The sequence below is a fragment of the Sus scrofa genome, chromosome 4 (assembly GCF_054392235.1).
Source record: "Sus scrofa isolate SSC_HxYL_T2T_F1_AM1 chromosome 4, Sscrofa_HxYL_maternal_Yorkshire_Landrace_v2.0, whole genome shotgun sequence".
NCBI classification, from domain to species: Eukaryota; Metazoa; Chordata; class Mammalia; order Artiodactyla; family Suidae; genus Sus; species Sus scrofa.
Window position 1 is genome coordinate 116,250,480 of NC_139386.1, and position 13,494 is coordinate 116,263,973.

Genomic DNA, 13,494 nt, shown 5'->3' on the forward strand with positions numbered 1-13,494 from the left:
AGTACCAAACTTTTGGCTAACTTCTCAAAGCCTGAAAACTGTAGCTTTCTGCTTGAGTTTGGCTTACATTGTATGGAATGGGGAGTGTTCTCAGCTAGAAGGCCTTATTCACTTGAATCTTACCCCCAAAGTTCCCTTTTTTCAAGGATTATCTTCTCTTTAGTTGTGCTAGTTATGTTTTTCCTCAATGCTTTCAAATCTTTTTTTTTTTTTTTTTGTATTTTATCTAGGATTTAATTGTTATTTGTGGAAAGGTTATACCGATAGAAGTTACTCCACCATTATCATAAGTGGAACCTCGTATTATTTACTGATAACCATGCTATGTGATACCTCTTTGCTTTTGTACATTCTTCATTTATCTAGAACATTGTTTCTTTCATCATTCTCTGCCTTTGCATAGCACATTCTTTTTTTTTTTTTTTTTTTTTTTTTTTGCTTTTCAGGGCTGCACTCTTGGCATATGGAGGCTCCTAGGCTAGAGGTTGAATTGGAGCTATAGCTGCTGGCCTACACCACAGCCACAGCAATGCTGGATCCAAGCTGTGTCTGTGATCCACACCACAGCTCACGGCAATGCCAGATCCTCAATCCACTGAGTGAGGCCAGGGATCAAACCCGAAACCTCATGGTTCCTAGTTGGATTCGTTTCAACTGCGCCACGACAGACACTCCTGCATAGCACATTCTTGATCATCTTCCAAGAGTCAGTTCTTGTAAGACTCTCACCACTTCTGGTAGAATTGTTTTCACACTCCTTTTAAATCTTGCTGAACCCTATACAGATTTTACAAAATTTGTTAGATGACCCTCTTCTTTTTTTAATTGAAGTGCAGTTAATTTATAATATTGTGTTAGTTTCAAGCCTATAGTATAGTGATTGAGTAATTTGGCAGATTATATTCCATTATAGGCTATTACAAGATATTGGGTAAAATTCCCTGTGCTATACAGTTAATCCTTGCTGCTAATCTATTTCACATATAGTATTTGTTAATCTCATACCCATATTTTGTGCCTCCTCACCCCCGCTCCCACTTTGGTAACCAAAAATTTGTTTTCTGTGTCTGAGTCTGTTTCTGTTTTGTATATATATTCATTTATATTATTTTCAGATTCCGCATATAAATCATATCACATAGTATCTCTCTTGAACTTATTTCACTAAACTTAATATTTTCTAGGTCCACTGGTGTTTTTGCAAATGGAGTATTTCATTCTTTTTTATGGGTGTGTGTTTGTGTGTGTGTATACACACCTACGTATTTTATATATACACAAACACCACAACTTTTCATTCCAGTCATCTCTTGGTGGCCATTTGGGTTGCTTCCATTAGATGACTCTTCTTAAAGGCAGGGAATTTTTTTTTTGGACATGCGTTTGCTGTTACAACAGTGCTTGAAAGAATGACTGAAGGTTCATTATTATTTTCTTTCAGCCCTTAGTAACACTATTTCTTTTTTTTTATTCTTTTAATTTAGGGCCACATTGGAGGCATATGGGAGTTCTCAGTCTAGGGGTAGAATTAGAGCTGCCGGCCTGCACCAGATCCGTGCTGTGTCAGCAACCTACATTGCAGCTCATGGCAAGGCTGGATCCTTAACCCACCTAACAGGGCCAAGTATCAAACCCTCGTCCTCATGGATACTAGTCGGGTTTGTTAACTGCTGAGCCACAGCAGGAACTCCTTAAAGTCTCTTACAAAACAAATGATTAGTCCTATAAGACAAACTTGGCCTGTTTTTTTTTTGTGGGTGTGTGTTTTTTTAGGAACCCTCTCATTTCCAGTCTTTGACAATCTTGTAATTCAGTTTTTTTAATCATTTTAATGTCTCATATTTTATTTTTCACAGGTTTCGTTATATCATCCTGAAGCAGAAGTTTTTAGAAGCTTTATGTGTTAACAATGCAATGTCAGCAGAAGATGAACCCCAGCATGTAAGATTTTTATTCCTGAAGGTTTGCGCCATAGTCTTGTTTCAGTCATAAGTATTCTGTTCACCAAAACAAAAGATTCGTATCACAAGTTTTCGAAGTGTCTATGAGCAGGGTGGGGCAAGGTCTGCTCTTTTGCAGATGTAGTACTTCAGTCTGTAGTGCTCCTGAATTTGTTCTGTGATTTAGGCAAAGATGAATGTCTGTCTGGTTGGAGTGGTGTGCTCCCCTCTTGTTTAAGGTGATTTAGATAGAAAAAGAAAAGATATTTGAGGAATTCTTTTGTGGTGCAGCGGGTTAAGGATCCAGTGTTGTCACTGCAGGGGCTTGGGTCGCTGCCTTGCTGCAGGTTTGATCCTTGTCCCAGGAACCTCCGTAGGCTGTGGGAGTGGCCACAAGAAAAAAAGATGTTTGACTTGATGGCTCCACATCATTGCTTCTTTTCTTATCCCAGAAGTAGATTGTGTTTTCTTCCTCTTTCAGTTTTTTCAATATTTCATTTGATTCAGAAGTGGTTTTTTTAAATAAAATATTTATTTTTAATGACAATTACAAATTTTTTTTTGTCTTTTTTTTTTTTTTTTTTTTGCCTTTTCTAGAGCCGCACCCATGACATATGGAGGTTCCCAGGCCAGGGGTCTAATCAGAGCTACAGCGGCCGGCCTATGCCAGAGCCACAGCAGCTCGAGATCCAAGCCTCATCTGTGACCTACACCACAGCTTACGGCAACGCCGGATCATTAACCCACTGAGCAAGGCCAGGGATCGAACCCGAAACCTCATGGTTGCTAGTCGGATTCATTAACCAGTGCGCCAAGATGGGAACTCCGACAATTTAAATTTAATGATATTAAATTCTTTTTTTTTTTTTTTTTTTTTTTTGTCTTTTTGCTATTTCTTGGGCCGCTCCTGCGGCACATGAAGGTTCCCAGGCTAGGGGTTGAATCGGAGCTGTAGCCAACGGCCTACGCCAGAGCCACAGCAACGTGGGATCCGAGCCGCGTCTGCAACCTACACCACAGCTCACGGCAATGCTGGATCGTTAACCCACTGAGCAAGGGCAGGGACCGAACCCGCAACCTCATGGTTCCTAGTCGGATTTGTTAACCACTGCGCCACGATGGGAACTCCTAAATTCTTTTTGATTAGAGTTACTCTTAACATTTTAATATTAGTATTGTTACACCCCAAACCAAGGAAATTTTTATTAAGTGCCAGTGAGTGCACTGAAATAGGGAAATATTTGCCAGATACTGATGTTTAAAAGTGGAGACAAAAAAAAAAAAAAAGGAGTTCCCGTCTTGGCATGGCGGAAACGAATCCGACTAGGAACATGATGTCGTGGGTTCGATCTCTGGCCTCAGTGGGTTAAGGATCCAGCGTTGCTGTTAGCTGTGGTGTAGGTTGCAGACACGGCTTGGATCCTGCATGGCTGTGGCTCTGGTGTAGGCTGGCAGCAACAGCTCCGATTAGACCCCTAGCCTGGGAACCTCCACATGCCATGGCTTCGGCCCTAGAAAAGACAAAAAGACAAAAAAAGGTGGAAAGAATACTGGAGTAGGAATCAAAAGGAATAGTCTTCGTTCTTTGTCACTAACCACCTTAATTACTTTGGTTAAATCTATACCCTGACTTTTCCCAGATGTAAGATATAGACACTGTGCTACACCGGCTCTAAGGTTTTTTGCATTGTTAGGAGCTTATGATTCAAAGATAATATTCACTATACAAATTAATGTAATTTGTCTTTCAGCTAAGCTTCCTTTTGTTCTCTATTTGCACAGTTTTTTGGTAGAAATGAACTGTATATGCTACCTTTTTTCCCCAAGAAGCTAAAGATGTATTTTATTTTATTTATTTATTAAAAAGTTTTTATTATCATTGGTTTACAATGTTGTGCCAATTTCTGCTGTATAGCAAAGTGACTTAGTCATACGTATATATACATTTTTCAGTCTATTTTCCATCATGGTCTGTCCCAGGAGATTGGATATAGTTCGCTGTGCTATACACTAGGACCTCGTTGCTTATCCATTCTGAATGAAATAGTTTGCATCTACTAACCCCAAACTCCCAGTCCATCCCACTCTGTCCCCCTTCCCCTTGGCAACCACAAGTCTGTTTCCATGTCTGTGAGTCTTTTTCTCTTTTGTACATAGATTCATTTGTGCCGTATTTTAGATACCACATGTAAGTGATATCATATGGTATTTGTCTTTCTCTTTCTGACTTACTGTAGTTGGTGTGAGAGTCTCTAGTTTCATCCATGTTGCTGCAAATGGCGTTATTTTGTTCTTTTCGTGGCTGAGTAGTATTCCATTGTATATATGGACTATATCCTCTTAATCCATTCATCTGTCCATGGACATTTAGGTTGTTTCCATGTCTTGACTATTGTGAATAGTGCTGCAGTGAACATAGGGGTACATGTATCTTTTTGATTTATAGTTTTTGTCCAGATATATGCCCAAGAATGAGATTGCTGGATCACATGGTAGTTCTATATTTAGTTTTCTAAGAAACCTCCATACTCTTCCAAAGTGGTTGTATCAGTTTACATTTCCACCAGTAGTGTAGGCGGGTTCCCTTTTCTCCATACCCTCTCCAGCATTTGTTATTTGTAGACTTATTAATGATGACTATTCTGACTATTCTGACCATGTGAGGTGGTACCTCATTATAGTTTTGATTTGCATTTCTCTATTTTTTTTTTTTAACTGTATTCATTCTCTTGTCCTCATTCAGGGTCATGGCTTTATTTTATTTTATTTTTATTTTTATTTTATTTTTTTTCAGGGCTGCAAAGAAGTTCTAGGAAGTTCTATGGAAGTTCCTAGGCTAGGGATCAAATTGGAGCTGCAAATGCTGGCCTACACCACAGCCACAGCAATGGGGGATCTGAGCTGCATTTGCAACCTACACTACAGCTCATGGCAATGCCAGATCCTTAACCCACTGAGCAAGGCCGGGGATCCATGTCATCATGGATACTAGTTGAGTTCATTACTGCTGGTCCATAATGGGAACTATAGGGTTTTGTGTATATATAGTATGGGGTCATCTGCATATAGTGACAATTTTACCTCTTCTCTTCCAATTTGGATACATTTTATTTCATTTTTTTCTCTGATTGCTGTGGCTAGGACTTCCAATATAATGTTGGATAAAATTCATGAGAGTGGGCATCCTTGTCTTGTTCCAGATTTTAGTGGGAAAGCTTTTAGCTTTTCTCTATTGAGTATTATATTGACTGTAGGTTTGTCATAAATGGCTTTTATGATGTTGAGGTATGTTCCATGCATACCCACTTTGGTAAGAGTTTTTATCATGAATGGTCATTGAATTTTGTCAAATGCTTTTTCTGCATCTGTTGAGATGATCACATGGATTTTGGCTTTTGTTAATGGAGTGTCTGACATTGATTTGTGTATGTTGAACCATTCTTGTGAACTTGGGATGAATCTCACTTGGTTGTGGTATATGATCTTTTTTTTTTTAGACCTCTTTAGTAGTGCCTTTTACTTTTTTTTTTTTTTTTTTTGTCTTTTGTCTTTTCAGGGCTGCACCCAAGCGGCATATGGAAGTTCCCAGGCTAGGGGGTCTAATCAGAGCTACAGCTGGCCACAGCAACTCCAGTTCCAAGCCACACCTGCAACCTACACCACAGTTCACAGCAATGCCAGATCCTTAACCCACTGAGCGAGGCCAGGGATCGAACCTGCAACCTCATGGTTCCTAGTCGGATTCGTTTCCACTGTGCCATGACGGGAACTCCATGTATGACCTTTTTTATGTGTTGTTGGATTCAGTTGGCTTAAATTTTGTTGAGAATTTTTGCACCCGTGTTCATCAAAGACATTGGCCTAATTTTCTTTTTTGTTAGTGTCTTTGTCTAGTTTTGGTATTAGCGTGATGGTGGCTTCATAGAATGTCTTTGGGAGTGTTCCTTCTGTCTTTTACAAAAGTTTAAAAAGTTCAAGAGGGATGGGTGTAAGTTCTTTTTTGTATGTCTGGTAGAATTCACCTGTGAAACCAACTGGTCCTGGACTTTTGTTTGTAGGGAGTGTTTTTAGTACATATTGAGTTTCATTTCTAGTGACCAGTCTGTTCAATTGATCTGTTTCTTCTTGATTCACTTTTGGCAGGCTATATTGTCTAGAAAGTTGTCCGTTTCTTCTAGGTTGTCAAATTTGTTGGCGTATAATTGTTCATAGTATTCTCTTATTATTTTTTTTTATTTCTGCAGTAATCCATTGAGATTTCTTTTTCATTTCTTACTGTATTTATTTGAGTTCTTTCTGTCCTCTTCTTGATGGGTCTGGCCAGAGGTTTGTCAGTTTTGTTTACTCTTTCAAAGAACTAGCTCTATGGTTTTATTGATTTTTTTTCTGTTGTTTTTTGAATCTCTATTTTATTGACTTCCTCTCTGATCTTTAGGATTTCCTTTCTTCTGCTGACTATGGGGGTTTTTTGGTTCTTTTTCTGATGCTTTTAAGTGGTAGATTAGGTTGCTGATTTGAGATTTTTCTTCTTTTTTGAGGCAAGCTTGTATCTCCATGAACTTCCCTCTAAGAACTGATTTTGTGGCATCCCATAGATTTTGAATGGTTGTGTTTTCATTGTCATTTGTCTCAAGTAATTTTTTAAATTTTCCTTTTGATTTTCTCATTGACCCATAGGCTTTTTTTTTTTTTTTTTTTTTTTTTTGTCTTTTGTCTTTTTAGGGCCACACCCGTGGCATATGGAAATTCCCAGGCTAAGAGTTGAATCGGAGCTGCAGATACCAGCCTATACCACAGCCACAGCAACGTGGGATCTGAGTGGCATCTGTGACCTACACCATAGCTCATCTCAGTGCCAGAACCTTAACCCACTGAGCGAGGGGCTGTGATACAGATGGTCTGTGTGGCTCTCTCTCTGCTTTGCCCCTCCTCAGACTAGCTGCTGTGCTTCTCTCTCATGATCTGAGGCTCCCTGTTAATCCTGGGTGATCTTGCTGTCAGTTGGGTATCCTCAGCCAGGGTATGGATTCTTTTTTTTTCTTCTTCTCTCTCTCTTTATTTTCCTTTTGTTCTGTCCAGTTATGTGGAGGTTTTCTTGCCCTTTTTTGGAAGTCTGAGGTCTTCTACTGTCGTTCAGTAGATGTCCTGTATGAATCGTCCTACCTATACAATTTTTTTGGTCTTTTTTTTTTTTTTTTTTTTTTTTTCCTTTTCTTGAGCCACTCCAGCTGCATATGGAAGTTCCCAGGCTAGGGGTCTAATCGGAGCTGTAGCCGCCGGCCTATACCAGAGCCACAGCAATGCGGGATCCAAGGCGCGTCTGCAACCTACACCACTGCTCACGGCAACGCCAGATCCTTAACCCACTGAGCAAGGCAGGGATTGAACCCGCATGGTTCCTAGTCGGATTCGTTAACCACTGCGCCACGATGGGAACTCCTGTTTGTTTTGAATTTGTTTGTGGGAGAAGGTAAGCTCCACGTCCTACTCCTCCACCATCTTGATCCTGCCTCTAGATGTTGCCTTTCTTCGTTTGCTTTCTTGTCCCACACACATTTTTCCTAAGGTAGGTTTGACAATGGCTCTTCTGCTTTTTGAGTAAGTTGGAGTGATAGCAATCTGTATAAAGAATTGAATATTGGCATGGCTCAGTTTTCATTTCTAGAAAACTTAATTATTCTTACTCTTAAAAATTACACTTTTGAAAATGATAGTCTTAAGTTTCAAACACTTTTTTATAGATAAAAGTTTAATGTCCTAATAACCAAATTTTTAACTTTTTATTTTAGTGGTAAAAAACCTTTTGGTTCCTGACTTGAAAGTTGTTAAATAGCCCACAGTTATATGAGTATTCTATGACATCAGTTTATCCTTTTGCAATTGAACAGTTTGTCAAGTATCTTGTATTTGAGTAAAATACTCTTTGTCTTCCTATCTCATAGCATTTGTCTTTATAATAGCAATCACTTAGATTTTTCTTTCATCTCTAGTTAGTGTTAAATTTTTTATTGGAATTTATTCGATTTACAATATTGTATAGTTTCAGTCTACAGTGAAGTGAAGCAGTTATACATACACATATAGCCATTCTTTTTCAGATTCTCTTCCCATTTAGGCCATTACAGAGTATTGAGTAGATTTCCCTGTGCTATACAATAGTCCCCTGTTACTTACTAGTTTTGTATATAGTGGAGACCAATCCCTTATGTTTTTCTTCAGCTGGAATTTACCATGCAAGAGGCTGTGCAGTGTTTACATGCCCTAGAAGAGTACTGTCCTTCTAAAGATGATTACAGCAAGCTCTGTTTGCTTTTGACTTTGCCTCGTCTGACCAATCATGCTGAATTTAAGGACTGGAACCCCAGCACTGCACGAGTTCACTGTTTTGAAGAGGCTTGTGTAATGGTTGCAGAATTCATCCCTGCTGATAGGAAGCTAAGTGAGGCTGGTTTTAAAGCAAGTAACAATCGTTTATTTCAGCTTGTAATGAAGGGCCTACTCTATGAATGCTGTGTAGAATTTTGTCAAAGTAAAGCAACTGGAGAAGAAATTACAGAAAGTGAAGTACTCCTTGGCATTGACCTCTTATGTGGTAATGGTTGTGATGATTTGGATCTGAGTTTATTGTCATGGCTTCAGAATCTCCCATCTTCGGTCTTCTCTTGTGCTTTTGAACAGAAGATGCTTAATATTCATGTTGACAAACTTCTGAAACCCACAAAAGCTGCGTATGCTGATCTTTTGACTCCTCTTATCAGCAAACTTTCTCCCTATCCATCATCTCCAATGAGAAGGCCTCAATCAGCTGATGCCTACATGACCCGCTCTCTGAATCCTGCTTTAGATGGCCTCACTTGTGGACTAACCAGTCATGATAAGAGAATCTCAGACCTTGGGAACAAAACTTCTCCAATGTCACACTCCTTTGCTAACTTCCATTATCCAGGGGTACAAAACCTCAGTAGAAGTCTCATGCTTGAGAATACAGAATGTCACAGTATTTATGAAGAATCCCCTGAACGGTAAGTATTTGATAAAAATTGGGAAAGCTTCATAAGTATAAGATAATCTAATTGATGTGTATGCATGCCTTCTAAATGCTCAAGTCCTTTTAGTTGAGTGTTAGTCCCTAAAACTTTATTTATGAAGATTTAAAAAATGTTTGGTATGGAAATCTCTGGTGGTGCAGCGGGCTAAGGATCCCACATTGTCACTGCTGCAGCTTGGGTTGCTGCTTGTGGCACGGTTTGATCCCTGGTCCAGGTACTTCCATATGCCGTGGATGTGGCCAGAGAAAAATAAAAGGAGAAAAACAGTTGAAATGTGCGCGCTGTGGCTATTCAATATAGTAGTCTTAAAATTAAATGGCAGGAAAGAAATCTATTCTCAGACATGGGCCAGCATTGACATTTGAGTCTGAAGACCTGGATTCAAGTCCTAGATTCATTTGCTAACTATGCAGTTTTGGGAAAATGACTTTTTTGATTGTTTCCTCATCTGGGAAATGGGAGTTTTAACCTATTTTACAGGTTACTGTGTAAGTTAAATGAGGTAATGCATATGAAAGTACTGTATAATTGCCAAACTAAATCAAACGTTACTTTATAAAGACTGTTTTATTCTATTTCTATACAACCAATAACTCTTACAAATTATATTTTATGTATGTAAAATGGGGCTTCCTACAGTCATTAGAGGCTTACCGCACAGTCTGGTAGCTGAAAACGACTTCCTCTTTCCACTTTCTTCTCAGGGTGCATGAGTGTGTGCCTGTGTTTGGGTATTTAACTAATACTAGGCTCCTAATTAATAGTGCCTTTGTGAAGATGACTATCTAGCTCTGCTTCCTTAAAGTCTAGACCTCTGTTTCTGTACATCTTTTTTTTTTAATTTTTTTGGGCTACACCTGCAGCATATGGAGGTTCCCAAGCTAGAGGTCGAATAGGAGCTGCAGCCGCCGGCCTACACCACAGCCATATAGCAATGCAGAGACCAAGCTGCGACTGTGACCTACACCACAGCTCATGGCAATGCCAGATTCTTAACCCACTGATGGAGGCCAGGAATCAAACCTGCGTCTTCATGGATGCTGGTCACATTCGTTTCTGCTGAGCCACGAGCAGAACTCCTCTGTATGTCTTACATACTTCTGCCTGGAGAGGCCATTGTGAAGTCATCTTATAGTCAAATTTCTTGAAGATAAAAACGTTTTTACTTTTGTACTTGTACCCACGGTGCCTTTTACGAGTAAGTAATCTGTGTGAATGTGGTATTCATCATCTTTGGATAATAGTAGTTATTAAACATTTTGAACAGCATGATGATGAAAAGTAGAAATTGCTAGTGTTTTAGAGGACTGTTAGGCACAATCTGACATAGGATGTCAAGTTTATTAATTAGTATACATTAAAAATATTTGAAAGATGTATATTTAGCTTTTAAATATAAATAAATCAAAGAAAGCTCCCCTACCCCTTTTTTGAGCTGTGCCCATGGCATGGAGAAGTTCCCAGGCCAGGGATTGAACCCATACCACAGCAGTGACAATGCCAGATCCTTAACTGCTAGGCCACCAGGGAACTCCAAAAGAAAACTTTTTAATAAAATCTCAGTGATTCTTAAAATCTTATTGAAATATATTGGAGGAAAGAAAATTGATATTTGGACAGCAAAATAACAGATTAAATGTTCTTTAAGAGAATTTAGGCATTAGGTCATCCAACCTATTAATTTGTAGATGAAGGTGAGTCACAGAGAATATAAGTGATTTTCTCAAGGCCACACATTCTATTGTAAATGGTGTGCTACTCCCTTTGCTTAATAATCCAGTGTTCTTCCATTATAAGCATATTCTAGTTTTTTTTAAAAAATCCCTTACACAGTATACCTAAGAAAGTAAAATGAAAAATCTGTTTTTGTGCATTTGATAAACACTTAGACTAAGCAGTCATTGCTTTGAATGGAAAATTCTCTAACTACAATATATTTTTCTTAACTCCTACCTCTTTCTTTTTGTTTTTGTTTTTTTGCCCTGAAGTGATACACCTGTTGAGACACAGCGGCCTATCAGCAGTGAAATCCTGGGCCAGAGTTCAGTTTCAGAAAAAGAGCCTGCAAATGGAACACAGAATCCAGGACCAGTTAAGCAAGAAAAAAATGAGGTAATATTTACTACACCTAGCATTTTTAGAGTTATTTTCTTTGGAAATAATACTATTTGCTTGGATAGAATTTTCTGATGTTTGAGAGTAGGAGAGAGAATATCTAGATTTTCTTATTAATTAGCTCATTTTCTCCCCTCTCCTTTAATGATTTATAGTATTTTTGGTTATCATGTATTTTGGAGCTTTTTTTTTTTTTTTTGGCCACACCCATGGCATATGGAAGTTCCCAGGCAAGAAATCATACTTGCACCTCAGTAGTGGGGGATCTGAGCTGCATCTGTGGCCTACATCACAGCTCATGGCAACACCGGATCCCCAACCCACTGAATGAGGCCAGGGATTGAACTTTCGTCCTCATGAATACTAGTCAGTTTCCTTACCACTGAGCCACAATGGGAACTCCCGAAAAATTATTTTTAAAAGTACATATGGATATGCACCAAACAGTGGAATCCCAGAATATATGAAGCAAACATTGGCAGAGCTGGAGGAGGAGAAATAGATAGTTCTGCAATAAGAGTTGGAGACTTTGGTACTTGCAATAATAGCTAGAACAGCTAAACAGAAGATCAGTTTAGAGGACTTGAACAACATTATAAACCAATTAAACCTAAGAGACGTCTTCTGGACAGTCTTAACAATAGAATACACATTCTTCTGCAGTGCACATGCAACGTTCTTCAGGATATACCATATGTTAAGTCACAAAACAAATCTCAATAAATTTGAAATCATGTGTCTTCTCTGACCACAATGGAATAAAGCTAGAAATTAATTACAGAAGGAAAATTTCAAAATTGACAGATTTTTAAAAATTAATCAACATACTCTTAATGAATGGGTGAAGAAAGATATCACGAGGGAAATAAAAAAAATATTAAAGACTAATGAAAATGAGTATAGCATTCCAGAATATACAGCACACTTATAGAATGCAGCAAAATCAGTGCTTAGGGAGAAGTTTATAACTGCCAATGCCTACATTAAAAAGAAGAAATATCTGGAATGCCCATTGTGGCTCATTGGGTCAAGAACCCAACTAGTATTCCTGAGGATGCAGGTTCAATCCCTGGCCTTGCTTAGTGGGTTAAGGATCCTATGTTGCTGCAAGCTGTGGAGTGGGTGGCAGATGTGGCTTGGATCCCACATTGCTGTGGCTGTAGTGTAGGCTGGCACTCCAATTTGATCCCTAGCCCAGGAACTTCCATATGCTGCAAGTGCAGCCGTGAAAGGGAAAAAAAAAAAAAAAAAAAAAAAAAAAGAGTGCATCTGAAGAATACAGAACAGTCTTCACAACTGAAGCTTGCAGTCTGCGTATGGGAACAGTGGAAAATGCTGCTGGAAGCCTTGAATAGTGGATAAGGAGTTAGGCGTATGTATCTTTCCCTAAAAAGAAAAAAAAAAAAAGAAATATCTCAAATCAATAACTTATCTTTATGCCTTGAAGAGCTAGAAAAAAGAAGAGCAAGCTAGACCCAAAGCTCGCAGAACGAAGGAAATAATAAAGATTAGAGGACAGATAAATAAAATAGAGAAAAAGAAAACAAGAGAGAGAATGAACAGAACCAAAAGTTGATTCTTTGAAAACTGACAAGCCCTTAACTAGACTGACAAAGAAAAAGAGAACACAAATAACTAAAATCAGAAATAAAGCTATCAACCTTACAATAATAAGAAGAATTATAAGAGAATACTATGACTGGTTGTAGACCAACAAATTAGGTAACTTAAATGGAGAAATTCCTTAGAAACACACAGTTAGTAAACTGACTCAGAAAAAAAATAGAAAATCTCAACTGACATATTACTGATTTCTGAATCTAGGATCCAATGGCTTCACTAGTGAATTCTACAAATTTAGGAGGGGTTAACAACAATCCTCAAAAATCTTCAAAATAGAAGAGAGGCGTTCCCATCGTGGCGCAGTGGTTAACGAATCCGACTAAGAACCATGAGGTTGCCCTTGCTCAGTGGGTTAACGATCTGGCGTTGCCGTGAGCTGTGGTGTAGGTCACAGACGCGGCTCGGATCCTGCGTTGCTGTGGCTCTGGCATAGGCTGGCAGCTACAGCTCCGATTAGACCTCTAGCCTGGGAAACTCCATATGCTGTGGGAGCAGCCCAAGAAATGGTAAAAAGACAAAAAAAAAAAAAAAAAGAAGAGGAGGAAACACTTCTAATTCATTCTGTGAAGTCAGCATTATCCTGATACCAAAGCCAGATGAAGATACTACAGAAAGCTACAGACTAATTAACATCTCTTATGAACGTAGAAGCAAAAATCAACAAAATACTAGCACACAAAATCCATCAGCATGGTAAAAGGATTGTGTGCATCCTGACCAAATGGATTGATTCTAGGATGCAAGGGTAGTTCAACATAAAAAAAAAT

At 38.7% G+C, this 13,494-nt stretch overlaps 1 protein-coding gene across 11 annotated transcripts in view; it reads left to right on the plus strand.

Annotated features, from left to right (window-relative positions):
- WDR47 (WD repeat domain 47) overlaps nt 1–13,494 on the plus strand; it is a 70,087-nt gene that overhangs the window by 25,294 nt on the left and 31,299 nt on the right. For 5 of the 11 annotated variants that reach the window (XR_014844589.1, XM_001926649.8, XM_021090094.2 and 2 more), the window contains 3 exons: nt 1,857–1,941; nt 8,160–8,962; nt 10,978–11,101. Coding sequence is in view for 10 of the 11 variants with exons in the window: in XM_001926649.8 (XP_001926684.5) it covers nt 1,857–1,941; nt 8,160–8,962; nt 10,978–11,101 (1,012 nt within the window). In the remaining variant the exon portion in view is untranslated. Of the gene's footprint in view, nt 1–1,856; nt 2,730–4,069; nt 8,963–10,977; nt 11,102–13,494 lie in introns of those variants that run through there. The other 6 variants (XM_085023754.1, XM_085023753.1, XM_085023756.1 and 3 more) reach the window with 4 other exon arrangements.